This window comes from Centruroides vittatus, unplaced genomic scaffold (assembly GCF_030686945.1).
Source record: "Centruroides vittatus isolate TY-2023 unplaced genomic scaffold, ASM3068694v2 scaffold_3293, whole genome shotgun sequence".
Lineage (NCBI taxonomy): Eukaryota > Metazoa > Arthropoda > Arachnida > Scorpiones > Buthidae > Centruroides > Centruroides vittatus.
The window spans coordinates 668,409-689,731 of record NW_027122702.1 but is presented as its reverse complement, the minus strand read 5'-3'; the positions used below and the strand labels follow the sequence as shown (position 1 = coordinate 689,731).

The 21,323-nt window shown below is 28.3% G+C and overlaps 2 protein-coding genes across 3 annotated transcripts in view; one reads left to right on the top strand and one right to left on the bottom strand.

The window, feature by feature from the left end:
• The first annotated feature begins 218 nt into the window (after nucleotides 1-218).
• Nucleotides 219-4,411, top strand: LOC136988364 (protein inscuteable homolog). 2 transcript variants are annotated; one of them, XM_067286251.1, is made up of 13 exons: nucleotides 219-517; nucleotides 609-1,081; nucleotides 1,170-1,270; nucleotides 1,348-1,532; nucleotides 1,618-1,670; nucleotides 1,752-1,848; nucleotides 2,223-2,327; nucleotides 2,431-2,553; nucleotides 2,643-2,805; nucleotides 2,906-3,084; nucleotides 3,185-3,410; nucleotides 3,529-3,605; nucleotides 4,248-4,411. In XM_067286251.1, exons 1-13 carry the CDS (start codon nucleotides 482-484, stop codon nucleotides 4,353-4,355), a joined length of 1,926 nt encoding a protein of 641 aa, XP_067142352.1. In that variant the 5' UTR covers nucleotides 219-481; the 3' UTR covers nucleotides 4,356-4,411. The 2 variants fall into 2 exon arrangements, with proteins under 2 accessions (XP_067142352.1, XP_067142353.1); XM_067286252.1 differs by lacking the exon at nucleotides 2,223-2,327.
• Nucleotides 4,412-7,182: 2,771 nt separating this feature from the next.
• LOC136988336 (cGMP-inhibited 3',5'-cyclic phosphodiesterase 3A-like) overlaps nucleotides 7,183-21,323 on the bottom strand; it is a 50,377-nt gene continuing 36,236 nt past the window's right edge. The window contains exons 5-14 of the mRNA XM_067286218.1: nucleotides 12,392-12,553; nucleotides 12,201-12,312; nucleotides 11,988-12,110; nucleotides 11,423-11,586; nucleotides 11,153-11,356; nucleotides 10,918-11,079; nucleotides 9,887-10,067; nucleotides 9,740-9,823; nucleotides 9,421-9,659; nucleotides 7,183-8,094 (exon numbers count right to left, since the gene is read on the bottom strand). Of these exons, the coding sequence (XP_067142319.1) occupies nucleotides 8,080-8,094; nucleotides 9,421-9,659; nucleotides 9,740-9,823; nucleotides 9,887-10,067; nucleotides 10,918-11,079; nucleotides 11,153-11,356; nucleotides 11,423-11,586; nucleotides 11,988-12,110; nucleotides 12,201-12,312; nucleotides 12,392-12,553 (1,446 nt within the window). The 3' untranslated portion in view covers nucleotides 7,183-8,079. The remainder of the gene's footprint in view (nucleotides 8,095-9,420; nucleotides 9,660-9,739; nucleotides 9,824-9,886; nucleotides 10,068-10,917; nucleotides 11,080-11,152; nucleotides 11,357-11,422; nucleotides 11,587-11,987; nucleotides 12,111-12,200; nucleotides 12,313-12,391; nucleotides 12,554-21,323) is intronic.

The following is a 21,323-nucleotide window of genomic DNA, read 5'->3' as shown; positions in this document are numbered from 1 at the left end:
TACGATTTAAAATAAATAAATAAAATCATATTTTAAACTATTATTATTTATTTTTAAAAAATTTAAAAATAATTTTGTAGTTATACTCTTCGACAATGGTATTATTATTTATTAAAGTTTAAGGTTCCATAAATTTCGTTGCATAAAAAAGAATGAAAATAATAGAAAATGCAGGGTAAAAAAAATTATTTCTAAATTTCATCTTAGACCATTGAGACGAAAAATAGAGAGGAAGGAGGACAATAGAACCAGCTACGACCAGCTGCAGCAAACAGATGACAAGAAGAGAGAGACAGCTGGCACGTGCCGTCTATTAGTCAAACACCGTCGGGTGCTCGTGGCACGTGGCAGATGTCCATCCCCCATCACCTGGACCAGAAGAACAAATGGAAAGAAACAGCCTGCACCGTCCCTATAAATAGGGGAGAAACACCCGCCAAGTCAGCATTTTCATCTAGTCTTTCGTCAAACACGCTTCAACATGGGACAGACAACTAGTTGTATCTCTGGCAAAATGGTAAGTTTTCATACTCTGCATAAACATTTGGAAAGTTTACAATTGTATTTTGCTTACCCTTAACATTGTTTATCATTATTTTTTCTTTTAGGGCTGGCAAGAACCTTATATGCCTGCCAAAATCATCAGCGAAATTGTAAACAGCGAGTATCAGCTGAACAACGCGGTTCCTTCCGAACAGCAGAACATTAACAGGAGACTAACATCGCTTCTTGCTCTAAAATGTGGATGTTTGGATTCTAACGGAAACGGAAATGATCATTCTCAAAATTGCAAAAGTGTAAAACGTGGAAAAACCTTTATTACTAAAAGTGATTCCTTCAGTTACGCCAAAGATTCGACTTTAAAAAAGTCACTTTTTAAGGAAGTGCAATGCAAAGCTGTCAATTTCAATCAGAACGAAGAATTGAAATCAAGTAACAAATTTCATCCACATTTCTCCAAGTCCGTCGAAGTGGAGAAGTGTCAAGTTTTGATGCCTCCTCAATCTAATAAAGTGATCAAATTGGAAACAAAATCAAGCTATCAAGTCAACTCGCAAGAAATGAATCTAAACAGACAGAGGTTAGTTTATATCTTAAGTTTTAAAATGAATTAAGCAATTGTCAATGTAGTAAGCCTTTTTCTTAAACGTGTGCCTTATATTTTATAGGATATTATACGCAAAGACACCCCTCTCGAGAATTTTGGAAAGGTGTTATCAACCTCTTCCCGATTTAAGCGATAAAAGCCAAATGATCGAAAACTGTAAAAGTAAGTCTCTTTCATGATGTCTAAATTCCTGGTACTAAATAAGAGCACACATTAAAATACACTTTTCTATATTTTAGATGTTGTTGTCTTGTTAACCAACCACGCAGACAACATTGCAACTAACTTTGGATTTGCTGTAAAGGCGACAAACGATCAAAACTGGAAAGTGGTAGAAGAAATTACAACCAGAATCTGCAGTTCCATTCACACTCTAGTCCAAGATTATTGTAAAAATGGAAGTCTGAAACACTTCGCTTCTTTGGTATGCATCAATTATTTGATAAAAATTAAATTTAAGGTTAATTTCTATTGATACATTTACTAAAATTATTATTTTTTCCTTTTAGTCATGGAATAAGGTGATTTTGTGCTGTGATAAATTAATGTCGATGATCAATTGGTAAGTTGCTTTTCGCACGAATTTTAAATTTTAAATTTTTAGTGAATATTTTGTTCATGTTGTTCCCTTTTTTTTCTCTAGCAATACAACACCCAGAGATAAACTGAAGAACCAAATCACTACTCTAGGACAAGAATTGCATTATGTTATGGAATCTTTAGTCTTATATGAATTACTGGTAAGTTTCTCATTAATTATATTTTGGCATTATTAATTTTATTTATGAGTCTATGCGAATATGCACGAAGAATAGCAAAGAACACGCCACTGCGTCGCCAAAATTAAATAAAAAAAAAAAAAAAAAAATACGTGATTTTAATGTTCTTTTTGTACTTATAAAATTATTAAAATATTTTAAATATTTTTGTATTTTTAAAGTATAGAAGTAGGTTGTAGCCTATTGCACGCCACTTGATCACGCAACTGTCTACATTTAAGTCGTATCGACTCATTACTACCTTTATATTCTTTAACAGTGTTAATTCTTAATTTAAATTCCGTACAATAATTTAAAACACGATAGTTAAATATTTAAATTAATTTTTTAAATAGGTAATAATCGAAGAAATGAAAGAAGAAACAAACTGCCTTCACGCCATGAGAGTTCTTTTAGATTTATCAAAAATTTCAGACTTCATGTGCTGTTTAATAATTAAGGTAAATTTATAAAGCATTTTTAAAAATTTGATTAAATATAAACAATTTTATATTTAAATTATATTTTAAAAAAATTATAATAATTTATAAACTTTTTTTGCAGTCAGGGGGCGTGCAAGCTATGTTTGAAATTCTAAGCCTAAACAAAAAACAATTTAGTCAAGTGGCATTCAGAGTTCTAACGTCATTGTTTACAGTCGATCCCGCCCTCTGCCAAGTTAAAACTGTAAGTACTAACATTTATTTTTTGCAAATTTATTAGCCTTTAATATGTATAAAATTGTCATTGCTAAATGTTAATTTTAAATTTTCCAGATGCAAAAACTTCAGAAGATTAAACAAGTTGTGTTTAATTCGAAAAACGAAGATGACGTTTTTCTAGAAGCCATCGCTTTTCTGGCTCAAACAGCCGAAAGACACGATCAAATGTTGACGTCACAGCTGTTTGATGATGAAGAACTATTATTATTTTTAAATGGTAAATATTTAATTATTAAATCGGAACGCCATCTTTTAATTAATTAAATTTTTTCTCAATAAATAATTTATTTAATTAAATTTTTTAAAATAAATTTTAGATGTCGTCAAAAATACGAAAAACGAGAAAATTTTGATACTAGTCTACAATATTTTCGCTAGTCTTTCTTTAAGAAGTAATCCGTCTAGAAAAATGCTTATAAAAACGTCCATAGTCAAGAATTTAATTTACGAATGTTTAAACAAACAACTGGCAACATCACTTGCTATGAAGGAACAGGTAATTTAAACAAATTTTGCCAAAAAATATCGTGCTGCCATCTGATGACGCATTTCGGAATCAGTCAATTAATTATTATATATATATTTTTTCATGACAGGTAGCAACAATATTGACCAGTGTTATTAGTTATAAAGAACAAAGAGTGGACATTATAGACAACAATCTTCTTTCTTTACTTCTTTCCTTCGTCGCCATTCAACCTAAAACAATTAACGATCTTCAAGAAAAAATTATATGTAAAAGAATACAAGAAAAAGCGGCCATGGCTTTATCTCTGTTGTGTGACGATAAAAAATCAATCGATTTATTGATTAACAATAAAGGTAAGTTAAAATTTTCAAACATTTAAAATGATTTTTTTTAAATTAATTATTATTATTATTATTATTATTATTATTATTAAATTTTTAAAATTAATTTTAATTTAATTTATTTTTTTAGGCATTCATCAATTATTGCGTGTCTGTAAAAGTGAAGAAACGTCAAACAGCCAAAGCGTTGTGTTATTATTTTGCATGGTAAGTTGAAAAAAATTTAATAAAAAAATAATTTCTTTTAAGTAAAGAAAAGCTCTAAAAATATTAAATTCTTAGATTAAAATATAATAAAAATGTTTTAAAAATATTAAAATTAAATTAAATATCAAAATAACTTTTTTTATTATTATTATTAAAGATTTCATGCAAATTTAAGTAAAAATTTAATTTGAATTAATGTTTAAAAATATTCTAAAATATTGTTTGTAAATTAATAATTTCAAATTTAATCTAAATTTTAGAATATTTAATTATAAAAATTAAGCAAAAGTAGCTCAATTTTTAGGTACTTTTGCTTAATTTTTATAGCTTTAAAAAGTAAAAAATTTTACAAATTTAATTTTTTTTTTTGTCCAAAAGTAATTTATAATTTGGCCAATTTTTCAATTTTTGAAGCTAATTTTTCGGCTTTTTATAATTTACAACAAAAAATTTCGAATTAATGCAAATAACTTCATTTTTCTAAATCATTTTAACGTTTTTAAACCTTAAAGCTGCGCCATATTATTATTAAACATTTTTTAAAAATTATTTAATATTAAATTATAATTTTTAAAGAAATAAAATTTTAAAATATTACATAATTTGTCTAACAAGTGCATTTTTTTTTCTTTGTTTTAACAGTTAGCACTACAAAGGTTGGCTGTTTCCTGTCAGAATTTTGTTTCTACAGAAGTCGACGAGTTTCTATGTAAAGAATCATCTCTCATTCTCAACGAAAGTTTTGTTTAAATTTTTAAAATTAAAAAAGAAAAAATTTGTATAAAATTTTATATTAATATATACATAAATTTTTAATATATTTGTAAATTGTAAATTACTGTATATAAAAATTTTTATATAAATATTGAAAAAAAAATTTATCAAAAATGTCAATAAAAATAAGTTTTATTTTAAAAATTTAATTCTGAATCGTTTTATTTTAGATTTTAATTAATTTCTAATTAAAATTATACTTAGAGTACACGTTAAAACGATAGACCAATCCACGAGTGCTTCTTATTGACCAGAAGCAAACAAACCATTGGCGTACTCCGTTTCATATAAACGGAGTATTCCATTGGTTTGCTTACTTATAAGCATCCAAAATGATATTTTTTTGACAAAATATCTTAAATTGTTGATGTAACAATTTTAAAAACAGAATATAAATATTTAAAATAATGATAATAATAATAAAATAAAATAATATAAATGAATAATTTATATACGGTATATTAAAATATAAAATCATGAAAAATTTATTTTTAGAAAATCAGGAATCTTTCTTTGATTCTAATCACATCGTTTATTATAATCCCAACAATAGAAGAACGTAATAAATCAATACGAATTCAAGAATTCGTCACATACAATTTCCATTTACTATACTAAATAAGATGGAATGCACTTGGAAGAAAATATAATTTTTATACGAAAAGTCTAAAAATTTCAAAGGTTAAAAAAGATAAAAATATTTGGAAAAATTTTTATGATATTTTATTATTTTTTCCCCTCCAATTCAAGAAATGGAGTCTTTACTTTAAAGAATAAAAAATAATATTTCCCCTTCTAATGGGTAACAGGCCTTTGTAGTAGTAGTGTTAGTAATAGTAATACAATACAATTTTAGTAATTTTTATGAATATTTTTATTAATAACTCCTTAAAAATTAGTTATAAAATACTATTTTAATATCAAGTTGATCTTCTAGTTTTTTTTTTGTGGACAAGTACAGATTATAAAGTGTAAATATTTTAAGTGGACAGTACTTAGTATTGTTTAAGGATATACAGAATTAATGAATGAATGCTTCAATCTTATTTTTTTATTTTAAAATAGAATATTTTGAATAGATTTATATAAAATTTAGCAATGTTTTAAATGATGTAAATTATGTATTAATCTTTTCTAACTTTTTGGAATTGTTATAATGAAAGAAGTAATTTTGTTTAATTGTGATGAAATAAAATATCCTTGTTTATAAGACATAAATATAACAAAAGTTTTAAATAAATTTCATAAGAAATTACGCCAAATATGCAGACTTAGATGAACTGGTACTAACACCAATTTGTAAATAAAAATGTAGAAAATTAAAATTTTAAATTGTATACAACTCACCCTGCCTGTACATTGTTAAAATTTAAATTTACTACTCAAAAAAATTAAAAGGAATAAGCAAAAATATGTAATCAAAATATTTAAAATTGTATAAGCAATCATTAAAAATAAGTATTTTATGTAAAATTTTAAGAATTTTTTGAGCTACTGTATATATATATACATATGACAAACAGTACATATGATAACAACAACAAATGTGAAAGCATTTATTACACTTCTACAAATATACAAACGAAAATCACAGAAATATAACACGTGACTGTACATCATCGTTGACAATATCACTCAAAATCTTATAAATCTGTACAATGAAAATAAAGAATAATATATATTTATATATATATTTATTTATTTTATTTATATTGTTTTGTATATGTATATATAATAGATAAATGGTCTCATTAACAGATATAATTTTTTGTTTTATCCAAACGTTTACATGTTGGTAAGGTTCCCACTGTTTCACACTAAAATACTGTATACATATACATATAAGAAATTTTCTCATTTCAAAAATTTCGAATTATATACAGTTAATTTCTTGTATTTTTTTTTTTCCTTCATAGAAATATACAAATACATTTTGATAAAAATAAAAATGAATTCTTTTCTCTCTCTCTTTCTCGCGTTTAAGGAAGTGAGAAAACAAATAAAAAACGAAACTTGAGATCATATTTAACTCATGTTTATATGCAAATTATATATATAATTTTTCTTTTAAAATTTAATATATTATTTTTCTCAATAACATAATATAATAATAATTTCTTAATATCTTTTTAAATAGTGCATATATTCATTAATATATATCTTGACACTGACAAATAATGGTGCAATTATTTCTGCGTTAAAAATTTCTTCTGACAGTTTACTAAAACAGTAATTTTTGGGTTTGTATAAATTTAAAAAATAAAAATGTTATAATGCAGTTCGCAACAAATCGTGCGAATATGGTTACCTCATCGTGTGTTTGTGTGTATGTGTGGCTGTGCTTCGATCGAGTTTTGTAATGCAGATAACCACGAAAGCTTGCAACTTTTCTTGCTTTTTATACTTATAAAGAATGTTTTAACGGAATGGAAAACTTCTTAAGTAGATTTTACGAAACAATTTTTCTTTTTTTTTACTTTCTTTTATTTTTATTTATAAATTTTGCGCACAGAAACGCCTAAACTCAATCGCAAATATCGCTCTCGTTATTATAACATTTACGACCATTTTCCTATAAAAACTGAAAGATAAAACTTCACATACACCATACAGAATTTATAATTTTTTTTTTCTTAATAAATAACTTTACATATATATATATACTTTTACATTGAGAATGATAATTTCATGTATTTTTTTTTCTTTATATTATTTTTAACGAGTTAAAGCAAAATATAATCCTTTCTTTGCAATGAAATAGTTTAAAAAATGAACTAAAATAAACAAAAAATAATAATAATAATAAAATAATAATAATAATAATAGTTTGATAAACTTTGCAAATTTCCTGGCATCATAACCATCATTTCTGTATTATTTTTCATTTATATAAATGTACAAATCTCTACAGTGTTTTATTTTACAACAGAAACAATATATATATTTTTAAAAAAAATTAAATTCTGATAATTAAGAAGCACCAAATAAATGTATTATATTAATAATCATCTTGTGTTTTTTTTTTGTTATAAACAATTAAGTAGATTGCTAGATGGAAAATAATAAATAAAAACTTAAGTATTTAAATTAAAAAATGGCACTTTTAACATCACATACGATGAGAAAACTAAAAATAAAAATAAAAAATATATATATATATAATTTTTCAGTTCACGTAACTCACTATGGTTAACTCGCAGCGAGCAAGGAACTTATTGAGAATTGGATCTCTCCAAAGACGAAGAAGAAAATAATAATAATAATAATAAAAGTAATAAAATTACATTGCTAGCTCGTACAATTTCCACAAAAATTGAAAATAATTTCTGTTGTTTTTTAGATATATTTCTCGAAATAAAAACATATATATTTGTTTTATTATTAAGGAATGTCTTAAGAAAAAAAAAATGCAGAATAAAACTAAAAAAATTGGTGGTGATGTGGATTCCTCGCGTGTTAAGAGTAAGTTAAATCGCTTACATTGGTAAAAATGACACTCGGTATATCTTCTATCGAGAAAATAAAGTAATAATAATAGTAATGATAATAATAATAGTAAAAAAAACGAAGGATAAGAAAAATTAAATCTAAAATTTACATCGCCATCTTCTCCAAAGTGAAGATCCTTATCATAATTTGAAGTATTCTATCTTCAAAGTGCCCAATTAGCGTTTGTAATTGAATATCCGAATTTCTAATGTTAGCTGGAAATTTTCTGCAAAATAAAAAAAATAAATAAATATTTTTTTAGTGATGTTTAATATCCGTTTAGAGCTAAAAGGAAAGTTTATATTTTATTTTAATTAAAAAATAATAATAATATTAAGAGTGAAGAATTGTTATACTGAATTTAATTACAAATTAATGCAATTACGGGTTTTGATAGAATTAAACAATTTTTAGCATGTTCAGTATAGAATTGCAAATTGGAGAACCACTCGAATTTCATAATTTGCCACTTAATTGATTAGTTTTTTACTGTAAGGTTTAGTGCAAAAATACAACAACTTTGATTTAATTTCTTACGCTTTATCTTTTTTAAAGTAAAAGTCCTTAACTTTAATGATTTTTTTTTAAATATAAATAAAACTATCACTTAAAATAATTTATATATAGGCCTATATACAAAATAAAGAGCAATTTGGCTTAGAGAATCAAAAATAATCTTTATATTCTCGATATTCAGTAACATTTTAGGCCATTCTACGGTCATCCCACCTTTGTTTTTCTATGTTACAGCACGGTGCCAAGTTTCATGAATTTTCGCGATAATTTAATGTCACAAAAATTCATTTAAATACATTAATAATTTATTTTGTACATGAAATACGCCCCAAATATATTCATGCGACATTTTTTTACGTGAAAACTATAGAATAGGAACAACGGAGTCGATCAAAGAGCCAAAAAAGTAAGTTAAAATAACATTTTTTCTTCTTTGTAATTAATTTAATCGTGCATGAAAAGAGAAAAATGATGTCACCATTTGGATTTAAGTGGGTTATGTAAATATTTATTCCCCACTTAAACATCGTCTTTACAAAAATAATAACTTTTCATGTCGAAAAAAATAATAAAAAACGTAAAATTTGAATCAATAAAGTTTTGAAATAAAACGCAACGTCACGATCATGTTTTATAAAGTTTTAAAATTACTCCTGATCAGATTATCATAGAATTTGATATATATAAAAGAACAAATTTATGTTTAGTTTATGTAAAATTAAATTACCCATATTAATTTGAAATTTGTAACAAAAATAAATCGCATGTTATACTGTCATTTCTATAAGTAAATGTTGATTTATTTATTATTTGTGTGGCTACACGAAATTAATAACAGCATTTCAATTTTGTATCAAATATTATTCTGTCACAATACCTTAAAACTGACAATTCTGAAACGAAAAATTCACGTTATAACTTACAATTTTTCCTTCTATCAAATAGCTAAAAAAGAAAAAAAATCCACAATTTCTGTTTAAGAAAAATAAAAAGATTTGCAGATATTTTTATATAGATATAAAAAAAATTCAATTACATTTCCTTCTTCTTCGTGGATTGTCTCCATTTCTTCAGATGGCATTTTAATCTCCTGTTCAATGATTGGCGTGGTCTCTTCTTTAGATAAACACAGACCGTTCTCTCTCTCTTTGGCTTTAGCTTCCTCCTTCAAGATATTAATCCAATATTCGTAATTTTCCTGGAGATGTTTAGTTTGAAGACAAAACACATTCCTCTGCTTAATTTGGACGCTGGTTCGTCTTCTCGTAGAAACGACTGAAGTGTAAATACGTCGGGTTTTTTTCATTTTTTAGTTCTTAAATTCGTAAAAAATAAATAAATGACAATGTACTAACCACTTGGGATACTGGAATCACTATCGACGACTTCATCGTCCTCCTTTCCATCTGACGTATCTCCCTGATCTGTATCAATCGGTCCTGTTGATTTTCCAATATTAAAATCATTTAAAATCTGTTTTTAAAAGTTAAAAATAGAAATACCTTCGTCTTCACTTTCGGAATTTTCTACCCATTGGCCAGGTAACAATGCCGCTTCACCATAAGCATTACATAATGGTGCAACTAAGTGATTAATAAAAGATTCTTGTAGCTTGGCCAATTGAGGATTCTTCCTATCCATGAAGGGAGAAATGGGTAATCCTAATGCTGACTCTTCATCGCCCTAAAATTCAGACATTAAATCGAAAAAAAAATTAAATTTTACATTTTTTATAATAAATCCATCAAAGAGTTGCTTTACTTTCTCGGCAACGTTTCAAACTGCTTGTAGCGCCATCTGTTACGATATTTAATTTTAAAACATTTTATATTTTTAATTATTATAAAATGACCAAAACTTTAATTTTGAGGTTTAGGACAGGTTTTATAGAAAATTGTAAATGCTAATAACGAGCGAAATCGTCGTTAAAAAGTCCGACCCTACCCGAGATATGACACACGACGCTCTTTACCTTCCTATCCCCTCGACATTTAACCACCAAAATTTAATGGCATAAATCCCTCTAATATAGAAACCTCCCTACAAAATTTCAGAAATTTTCGACAAAAAGCACAGGAGTTATTAAGGTTCAAAGAGGATAAACAAAATCGTGCTCACTCCACACACAGACACACTAACATCCATTGCTAATATAATTTTGTTTTGTTGCTCTATGTTACAACAGATAATACTTCTACAAATCAATAGTTTATACTAACAACTCTTGAATTTTTTGAAATCTCTACTCTTCTCAATTCTTCAATCTCTACTTTCTCATATGTTCCCCCATTATGCTTGACGGGAAAATTTCCAGTATATATAGAAACCCCCCCCCGAACTTTTTTGAATTTCTCGACGTTTGAAAGTCCCCCGAGTCTAAAAATGTAAAAATCTTGGGAAAAGTCTATTTTTGACCGATTTGCTTTCCCTCTGTTATATATAACAGAACCGGAAAAGCACAAAATTAATTCAGATTACTACTAAAGATTTACATTTATCAATCAACTCTAGGCTACTAAAGATTCTCAGTTACCTGTTCATAAAATTCCTCTGCAATCCTGTAAGTCCACTGTTTATGAATATTGTACTTTTTACATGGTCCATTAATATCTGCTAGCTTAATGCACATTTCCATAACAAGCATCCTGTCAGTTTCCGATAACCAATCAATGCCTGGAGCTTCATCATCATTAGCCTTAAAGTAGATAAAAATGGTATTATAACGCGTCTTTAAAATCACGAAAAGAGTAATGATATAAATCTCTTACTTTAGCATTGAATTCGGCTAAAATCTCGAAATGCCTCTTGAGATCTGTTGCCAGGATACACTCGATGACTAAGAAACGAAAACGTTTAAATTCTGCTTTCTCCAAATGACATAACCAGTTGAATTCGGGACGAGATAAGAAAAGACACCAAGCTGCAGCGGCGTGATGATTTTCCAGAACGGAACGGTCATTATACAGAACTGCCTACAAATTGAACCCTTAGTTGGGAATTTTTTAAATTACTTTCTAAAAAACTTTAATTATGCTTACTTGAGGAGCGTAAGTAGATACCAGAAAGGCATTCGTTCTACCGGGATGATCGTAATCGTGCATGGAAGCGGCTGCATATAATGCCATTAACTCCAGAGCCGGAAAATTTGCTCCCATGATACCATAGGAATCGTCTATTGTAAAGCCTTGACGACATGCCGTATCTGGAATGAATTTTAATAAATTTATCTATCCATCCGTTGCAGATAATTCATTGGACAGACATAACTCGCTAGAAACTTTATGTATAACAACTTTAACAATAATCACACTGCAGCTATAAGTAATTTTTAGCGAAATAACATTTCTAAAAAATTGGTTGAATGTGAGCAGAGTATTGCTATTATCATCCTCCCAATATATTTTTTCCCTTTCAACTTGTTTATGGGAAGCCATAAAAAGCAAATACTGTATACTGAAAACCATAAATCTCCTACTGAAGAAGCAGGTTTTGTAACCATTTCAATACTTTTGCATCGCAGAAGTTATAATAATAATAATGCCAGGGATTTAAACTTTTATTATATATATATTTCAATTTAAAAAAAAAAAAAAAAAAACTCACTAGCTGATTTGTGGAGTGGTGAATCTGAAGATTCCGACGGTATTTGGGTCAAGCCAGGTACTGGTTGTGACGTGAGATAATATACACCATGTAGTACATCGGCAGCGTGCATGCGATTATGATCTAGAAGTAAGTATTAATCACGATACAAATGATTAAAAAAAAAAAGACTTAAAATAATAAAAATCTCTCAAACAATTAAAAATTATTTACATGGTTTTTCTCTATAACCATTTTCTAAAGCGAAAAAGTAATTTATAAATTCTTGTACCGGAATCTTGAAAGCTTCAAAGAGGCCCACTTCTAGGAAGACGCGATAGCACATCTGAAAAAGAAACCCTTTTATCTACGTCGTTCTAGATAACAAAACGTATACTTATAGTTGGTTGTAAGAGATAAATTACCTGACTTAAAATTCGATCACCCGCTTCCTGTTGGAGATCGAAAATCGGATAGTCCCATTCGTGAATACGATTGAGCAATGGATCACAGACTAACTTCTCTAAGTTGTACTTTTCTAGATCGATAATATGATCGTTTTCTACTGGCGATTTTATTTTCATTGCCTGAAATATTACAAAACTGTTAAAGCAAATATTGTCTAAGATACAAAAAAATTAAGAAACAGTTCTTATACTTTCCCGACTGTGATATATGTAACAGAGGAAAAGTATGGCGATCGTCAAAAAAATGACCCCCCTTCCAAGATTTTTACATTTTTTGGACTCGGAGTACCTGGAAACGTCGAGAAATGCAAAAAAATCGGGGTGTTTTCTGTATGTATTGATGTCAGTGTGTGTGGGAGGCACGATTTTGTTCGCCCGGTTTAAAGCTTAATAACTCCTATTCGTTTTGTCAAAACTTTCTGAAATTTTGCAGGGAGATTTGGGTATTAGGGGGATTAATACTAATAAATTTTGATGGTTAAAGGTCAAGGAGGAGGGGGAGATAAAGGGGGTCGTGTCATATCTCGGGTAGGGTCGGACTTAAGGACGATTTTACTCGTTTTAGCATTTACAATTTTTTATAAGTCCTATTCCTACCTCAAAATTGAGCTTTTTGCCATTTTAAAAATATAAAATGTTTTTAAATAAAATATCGTAACAGATGGCGCCACAGGCAGTTTTAAACGTTGCTGGGAAAGTAAAGCAACTCGTTGCTGGAATTTTTTCTTTTTTGGTAAAAGACAACTACAACCTTCAAACTTCTCGATAAGTGCCAAAATAACGTCAAAATCGAAAATGTTTTACTTAAAATTAATTTATAAAAGTCGATAAAATTTTACTGCACCATTGTTAAGTATAAGAAGCCAAATAATGTAATATTGCAATTAATCCTTGATAAAAAAAATTGTAATCCCATGACGACAATTGTTAGTTACCAACATAACAATGCTTCTTGCTATTATACGAATATTCTCTGAACTTAACTGGTTAGCAAAATCTATAATTCAGTTAGTACATTAAGTCCTAATGTGTTCAGGTAAGGAAAATGGAAGCAAGAGGTCTTCTTACAGCATCAAAAATTCAAAGATCATAGTACTGATATCCCACTAACGAATTTGTGTGTGCTAAGAAAGCAAAATGAAGCTAAGTTCTATTTGTACAACACGAAAAAATATGAGTCAGAAGAGATCAAGACAAACACAAGGAACCGAATAAAATAAAAAAAAAACTACCGCAGTAATTCAATAAATTATCTTTTAAACTTATTCCGCATATTTATACGAGAGATTAAAACAATCAAATCAAGAAGAGATATTAAAAATAATTTCAAATTTCTCCAATTTTTCTGTTTAAAAAAATAATAATAAAACCGAAGAAAACCGAAAAAATTAATAATAAATTTAAAATTAATTTCATTTCATAATTCGTTTATGCAATTTTTATGAAAATTACATAATTTATTAAAAATTATTAACGAAAAAAAAACCGTTTATAACTTGATTAAATTTTGATGAATTCAATTATCCATTTTTAATTTTTTTTTTCTTTTTCTTGGTGTTTACTCGTTCGAAAAACAGGAATTGGCTTCGTGTTTCGCCTTTTATCGTTAATAATAAATATTTACTAATGCAAATGTAACGTTGTTACAATTATTAAATCAAGTAACGTAAGCGGTGAATCATATTAACAAGAAACTTACGATCTATCAAGCAAAACGGCTGTATAATTCTACAACTACTCTATACACAGCTGTCATTGAAATGCAGAAGTTAAATGATCATAGTTTAATACTTAGATTCAAATTCTGGATCAGAATCAGAAAAAAAATTTCTAGCAACGAGTTGCTTAACTTTCCCGGCAGCATTTAAAATTTCGGTGATGCGATCTGTTATGATATTTTATTTTTAAAAAAACGTTTTATATTTTTAATTATTATAAAATAATAAAAGGCTTAATTTTCAGGATAAAGATATTGATAGGTCTTATATAAAAAAATTGTAATTGCTAATAACGACTAAAATCGTTTTTAATCCGATCCTACTCGAGATACGCACACGCCCTTTATCTCCCCACCCCGTCGACCTTCAACCACCAAAATTTAATATCATTAATCTCTCTAATACACAAACGTCCCTGCAAAATTTCAGAAATTTTTGACAAAAAGCACAGGAGTTATTAAGCTTTAAAGAGGGTGCCCTCACACACATCCACACATAGAGCAAAACCTCGATCAGAGGGATCATTAATGGCCAATTGCCATACTTTCTCTCTGTTATATTAATACACAATAAAACCGGGAAAGTAAGAAGAAAACTAGTTTATTATCTATCAACACTTTCTCATCCTGCAGAATTCCCCCCCCGTCATTTTTTAAAATATAAGGAAATTATTATTTACAAGAACGCATTTAAATTTTGTAAATGGCTTTAGGAAGGGAGCCCGTGAATCCTCTAAACAGATTTTTCAGAAATATTTATTTTTTGGGGGGACGAATCAATATTTTGTAGCTGCCATTTGATATTGATTCAAACAGGTAGAGAACTTCAAACCGGTCCGATTTACTTCAGATATTGATATTCAGAGTGCCTTTCGAAAATATTTACTCGAAGAGTTGGTATACAACCACGGCATTGTATGTTATTTAAATGTGGAAAAATAATAATTTCACCGTGACGCTAAATTCGATCAAATTTCGGGCGACATTTTACACTCCATTCTTCGTTCCGCGTACTGAAATATTTATCCGAAAGCGAATGTGATCACATTTTCTTTAATCTCACTTACTTAGTGACGTGATAAGTAACATACCAGCTGTAACACGTGAATAACGACTTTATTACATGATTTGAATAAGAAATGTTTACCGTCCATCCGGAACAAAGATGTATTGCATTTTTATACACCTAACTTAGTTTATAGTCCATTTTTATACCATGAATATAAAGAAAAAAAATTGTAAATCTCGTTAAAAAAAACCTGGTCTAGAAAGTAATTTCTTTTTTTTAATATCAGATAAATTTTTGGACCTGTAGTTAGTACACATGTTTGAACATATTCAAATATTTGGACATGAATGATTAGTGTTATAAACTAACCTAATTATGTTCGTATTTCAAAATATTCTGAGCCGATAAAATCAGCAATAAAATATATTTAAGAGGCTATTTAACGTTACATTTTTTTTTTCAAATTTTCTTTTTGAATTTTTCGTGGCATCTTTCTTCACAAAAACAATATCCAGATAAAATATTGTACATTTCAAATCATATTTCATAAAGTGAATAAAAAAAATCCAGCAACGAGTTGCTTAACTTTCCCGGCAACATTTCGTGACGCCATCTGTTATGATATTTTATTAAAAACACTTTTTATATTTTTAACTGTTGTAAAATGGCAAGAAGCTTACTTTTGAGGGCAAGGATTGGTTTTATATAAAAAATGTAAATGCTAATAACGAGTAAAATAGTCTTTAAGTCCGACCCTACTCAAGATACATACGATCCCCTTTATCTCCCCACCTTCTCAACCATTAATCACCAAAATTCAATAGTATCACTCTCCCTAATACGTAAATCTCCCTGCATAATTTGGGAAATTTTCGACAAAAAACACAGGAATTATTTTATTACAAAAAGCACAGGCTTCAAACAGGGTAAACAAAATTGTGTCACACATACAAAAACATCCATAAAGAAAAACCCCCGAATTTTTTTTTTTTTTTTTTTTTTTTTTTTTTTTTTGCATTTCTCGACGTTTCAAAGTGCCGAGTCCAAAAATGTAAAAATCTGGTGGGGGGTCATTTTTTGACCGATCACCATACTTTTCCTCTGTTATATATAACAGATTCGGGAAAATAAAAACTAGCAATTTATTAGGAATTTTTAAAAATTATTAACAAAGAAAGCCATTATTCGTTGTCTTAATACTTCAGAAAGAAATTAGAGAGCGAACAACGATCTAATAGAAGTCGGATATAATATTCTATTATGAGATTTCTTAAGAGGTACCTGGAAAAATGGTCCTTACTTTATAAAATTAAAATATCAAGTATAATTAAAATTGAATTTAAAAAGAAAAAATATGAATGAATGAATTCGAAATGTGAATAAGGTTCTATACATAATACACGTAGTTTTACATCTGAAGAAGCCATTAGATATTTGAACCGATTGAATGAGATGTTTTCTAAATTCTTTAACTATTTGTAATTAAAAACCCTTCTCTTACACGTTGCATTTAATAATGCAAATTAAACAACCAGCCATCATTAAAAATTTATGTAAAATAATATGAGGTAATAAGATTATAAAGGTATTTTCACCATCATTAATGACTTCATCAGTATAGTTGGAAGAATAAATTTAAAACTGTAGTAAAATTATCCTTAAAAACGTTTCGTAATAATTATTACATTAATTGAATACTAATAATTAAAATTTTACGTATCAATTTATGTTAAATTCAATGAAACTATACAATAATAAATTTGATTTTATATTCAGTATTGGCTGAATATTAACTCCATTTTCGAATGAAATTAGTTAAGATAGAAAAAATTTTCGATGACGGATACGCTCAAAATTATTCTATAAATATTAAATTTCCGTATAGCTTTAGGATATTCAAGCATTGAAAGAGAGTACTTTAGTTAGAGTCTACATGTATTATTTTATGAAATGTATTAAAGAACAAACATTATCTTTAGCCGATGTTACATAACGTAGCTCTGACATGCTTTACCTTTCTATTAGAATTACATTAATTTAATGGACATTACTACTGTACTCATAACAGTAGCAATATAACTTTAGCAAGTGTCAAATCAATATCCGCGAAAAGTTTCTGAAAGTTATCTATTGTTATTCGCACCAGTAAAGGGATTCACGTGTTGCCTATACGATTATATTGTATACGTTAACCATTAAGTAATATCCGTATAATCCACAGTTAAAGTTCGAATAAAGAATATGTATAAATAACGATAATATTTGCGATACTGTGTACACCTGTATGCATTTATCTCCTTATGTCTAAACAATGTAAAAAAAGTTGCAGTAGCGCGTTATCCTGTGGGCAAAATTGGCAATTGCCGAAGCCTCCCCATCGACAGGTGGCCCCAAACCAATCGTTTATATAAAAATATTTCCCCAAAAAATTCCCCGAAGGAAAATGTGTGTGAAGTCAACACTGTACATGGGACCGGTAATTCAAATTTGCCTAGGCCCCCATGAAGCTATAAGGCGCCACTGAGAATTCGGTAAAAACAAAGATGCTGGAGACTGGAAGTGTATGTGCAATCAAGAATCTTGAAGTGCCGAATGATAATGGCAATAATGATGCATTTCCTTCCGCTTTCATCAATATAATGTTTACTATTTAATATTTTAAATACCACAAATTCATTTCTGTTAAACTTCGTATATCGCTTCCCTACCTTGGACTACTTACGCTTAATTGGGTAGCAGTCCAACCACATTTTAATTAATCTTACTAACAAATTAGGGAGATGTAAGGTATAAATTTAAATATTAAAGAATTTTTTGAAGTTTAGAATAAATTTTAATCACTGCTTTCCTCAGGGATGCCACTAGCTATCTTTTCCGTATTATTCGTATATGTATCTTAGGATAACGTAGAAAATCGTTAAAAATATCATTGATGAGTTTTATCAAATGATATTTTGAAATGATAACAATGATGTTTTTATAAATCACGTTCCTATTTTGTAAAAATTCCTGTCTAATAATAGACAGCATGTAAAAAGCAGAACCTTACATGAAGGATATGCGGCGTTATATCCGAATACTCATTACTTTTTGAAATGAATATAGCGTATCGTCTTTCTTCCGAAACAAACGATCTACTTTCTTATATTAAGGGGAAAAAAGCAATTCAAAAATGGAGCAATAAATATCTCTAAATAAATAATAGTGACGCTTAAAAAATAACAGCAATCACTCAGTTTGATATGAGCGAATTGGCAACATGATAACAGCCAATTGTTGACTACACTGCTTCATTCGCTATACCCACCGACCTGTACACAGAGTATTGTAAAGAAACCAGGCTACAAAAGTCATTTTTCTCCATTTTAAGTTGATGATAATATGATGTCTTTATAAATCACATTCGCATTTCTTAATGCATCGTTGTATATCATCGGACAAAAATGGAATTTAATTTAAAAAATAATAAAATAAAATAACGAAACATTCGGCGATAAGAAGAAAACAATGCATCATCGAAATTCTAAAACAATACAATTACATTAACGTCCAGTAAAGAGTTGCTTAACTTACCCGGCAACATTTAAAACTGCGTGTGGCATCATCTGTTATGATATTTCATTAAAAACTTTTGCTATTTTATAGTAATTAAAAATATAGAAAGTCCCAAAAACGTAAAAATCTTGGGAGCAATTTTTTGAACGATCGCCATACTTTTCCTCTGTTATATATAAAAGAGCCGGAAAAGTAAAAATATTCTTCTGGGGTGAATAATCATAAAACTACTTTTGACGACACAAAATCGGGGGAATGTTTAAGAGATTTCTTCAGTGAAAATGATCAAACTTCTTAAGCAGATTCATAACAGCCACAAAGTAAATTAAAATAAATCCAAACGATAAGCTCCATTAAGAAACGAATTTACATTAACTAAATAAAAACCATTTCGGGGATTAAAGGATTATAATGAAAATAATGAAATCGTACTTAAAAATTAAATGTAACAATCCCTAAGTTCCTTCACTAAACGGATGAATGAACGGCGATTTAGTCAAATGAACATTACTACAGATTTGCGTACATCATCATCAATAATGAATGTAATGTTTATAAACTCCTCCAACAGAATGACAGACTTCCTGTAGAACAATTTAATCCAGAAGATGGAAATCATTTCTAGCACAGAATCATCGCTCATCGATCTCATGAAGCCCCGTGTCTGTTCTAACAGAGCGAAATCAAGCGATAAGAATACACTTTATTAATCCCTATAGAATATTTTTTCTCGTTAAAATAAATATAAAAATAAAATTTAATATATTTTTTAGGCTTTGCAACCTTCTTTTTTCATTTTATTAACATGATACATCCAAGTTTTTATGACATTGCTAATAAAAAAATTAGGAATTCTTCGGTGTGGAAATCGATCCTGCAATTAAATCTTAAAAATAAATTCATGTTAAGAGCTTATTTTTTTTTGTATAGGAACATTTACTTCAAATATAAACATGGGTTTGTAAAATTCTATGTAGGCCTATTTAAGCATGATAATTAACAAATTATTACATAACTACCATTAAAAATAATCGAATAAGTATTGAACGTTAAATATTTTAATGGTGCCGAGCTACAAATTCACTAATTCTTTAATATCTTGTGTGTTACACCTTTCAATTTTTTAGAGAATTATCTCAACACAACATTTTAAATTATTTATATATATATATTAAAGAAAACGTGGGAAACAGTGTAGGATATAGTTATATGATAGTTATTAAGTATACATGACAATTTTAGCTGATAGTTTCTTTATGTGATGGATTTAAAGACCCATATCTGTTCACTTCGTTCAAACTTAGTTGCATTTAGATGTAGATTTTGAAGATTTTTAATCATCACGTTTATTCTTTCGCTTCTAAGTTACTAATTTTTTTTAAAAATAAATACAATTAAAATACTTAATTTAATCTTTAAAACAGTATATTTTCTTCAGCAGATTTTTGTTTGATATAAACAAAAAATATGTATCGTTGATATATGTTAAACAATATGAGAAAGTCTGCAAGAAACATCAGTGTGTTCAGTTCATCAGTAAGAGGCATCAATATTCTATCTGTTATACTACAGTTTGCTGTTTTAATTAAATTACGTTCAATTTACTATCTACATCGAGCTCTTTTCGTTTTAGATAATCATAATAGACCTGTTAAATTAAAGAAAACTGAAAATAAACAACAGAACTTAAGATAATTATATTAAAAACAGAGAAAGAGACAGACAGAGGAAATTTATAGGTCTACAATTTTTTTTTTTTTTTCAAATTGCAGCCCAATGATAAGTAAGAAGTTAACTTCTATATCGCAGAAGAAATAAATAAATTAAAACTTGTTTTATGTTACACTTAAATGAATTTTATGTTCCATTCTGTACATCTTTATGAGGGAAATATGGAATAAAATATATATATAATTTTAATTAATTTTGAATCCTACATTTTTAATATGAGACGTTAATTTGTTATTTACACTTACTAATTATGCTTAATTTCACGACGCAATGGGGCCAAATCCCAAAAACCTGGCCAAAAGTCGAAAAATAGAGTTTAAGTTCCGGTAATTTCTAATCGTGGGTTAGGTTGGGTAAGAGTCCGAAGGTCGAATTCTAGACTTTAGCGCCCCTATCCCTTACACCTGCTATTGTAGTTCAGTTGAAAGGGGACCCTCACTCGAGTTAGACGCATCGTGCAGTAAGCAAAGATTTCTACGCTATATTCAAGAGCGTCAAATCTCTAAAAATCAATCGAATTTAAATTTAAAAAAAAATGGAATCAGCAGCTGCAAGTAAGTAGAATATCATTATGTAACACAAAATTATTAATAATAGTTTATGTGATAACAGTAAACGAATGATTTGTACGAAAATGAACGGAAGATTACAACGGAAAATTTTAAACAGAATTTCTACAGATATTCTACAGAATTTACGAACTTTTCTCTACAAAAAGTTCATAAATTCTGTAGAGTTCTGCGACTGGACCGATCGCATGTTGTAGATGGAACTATTATTGAATGAAAAAAAAATTAAAACTAGCTGCAATCGTGTCATTGGTGCGAGTTCTTGCAATGTAAAACATAGTCTTTTGAATTTTGTACATTAACGACGCG

Coding starts and splice junctions, on each gene's coding strand:
- LOC136988364 (XM_067286251.1), top strand. CDS start 482: ATGGGACAGACAACTAGTTGTATCTCTGGCAAAATG. Junction 1,082..1,169: donor ATGAATCTAAACAGACAGAG/GTTAGTTTATAT, acceptor TATATTTTATAG/GATATTATACGCAAAGACAC. Junction 1,849..2,222: donor TAGTCTTATATGAATTACTG/GTAAGTTTCTCA, acceptor TTTTTTAAATAG/GTAATAATCGAAGAAATGAA.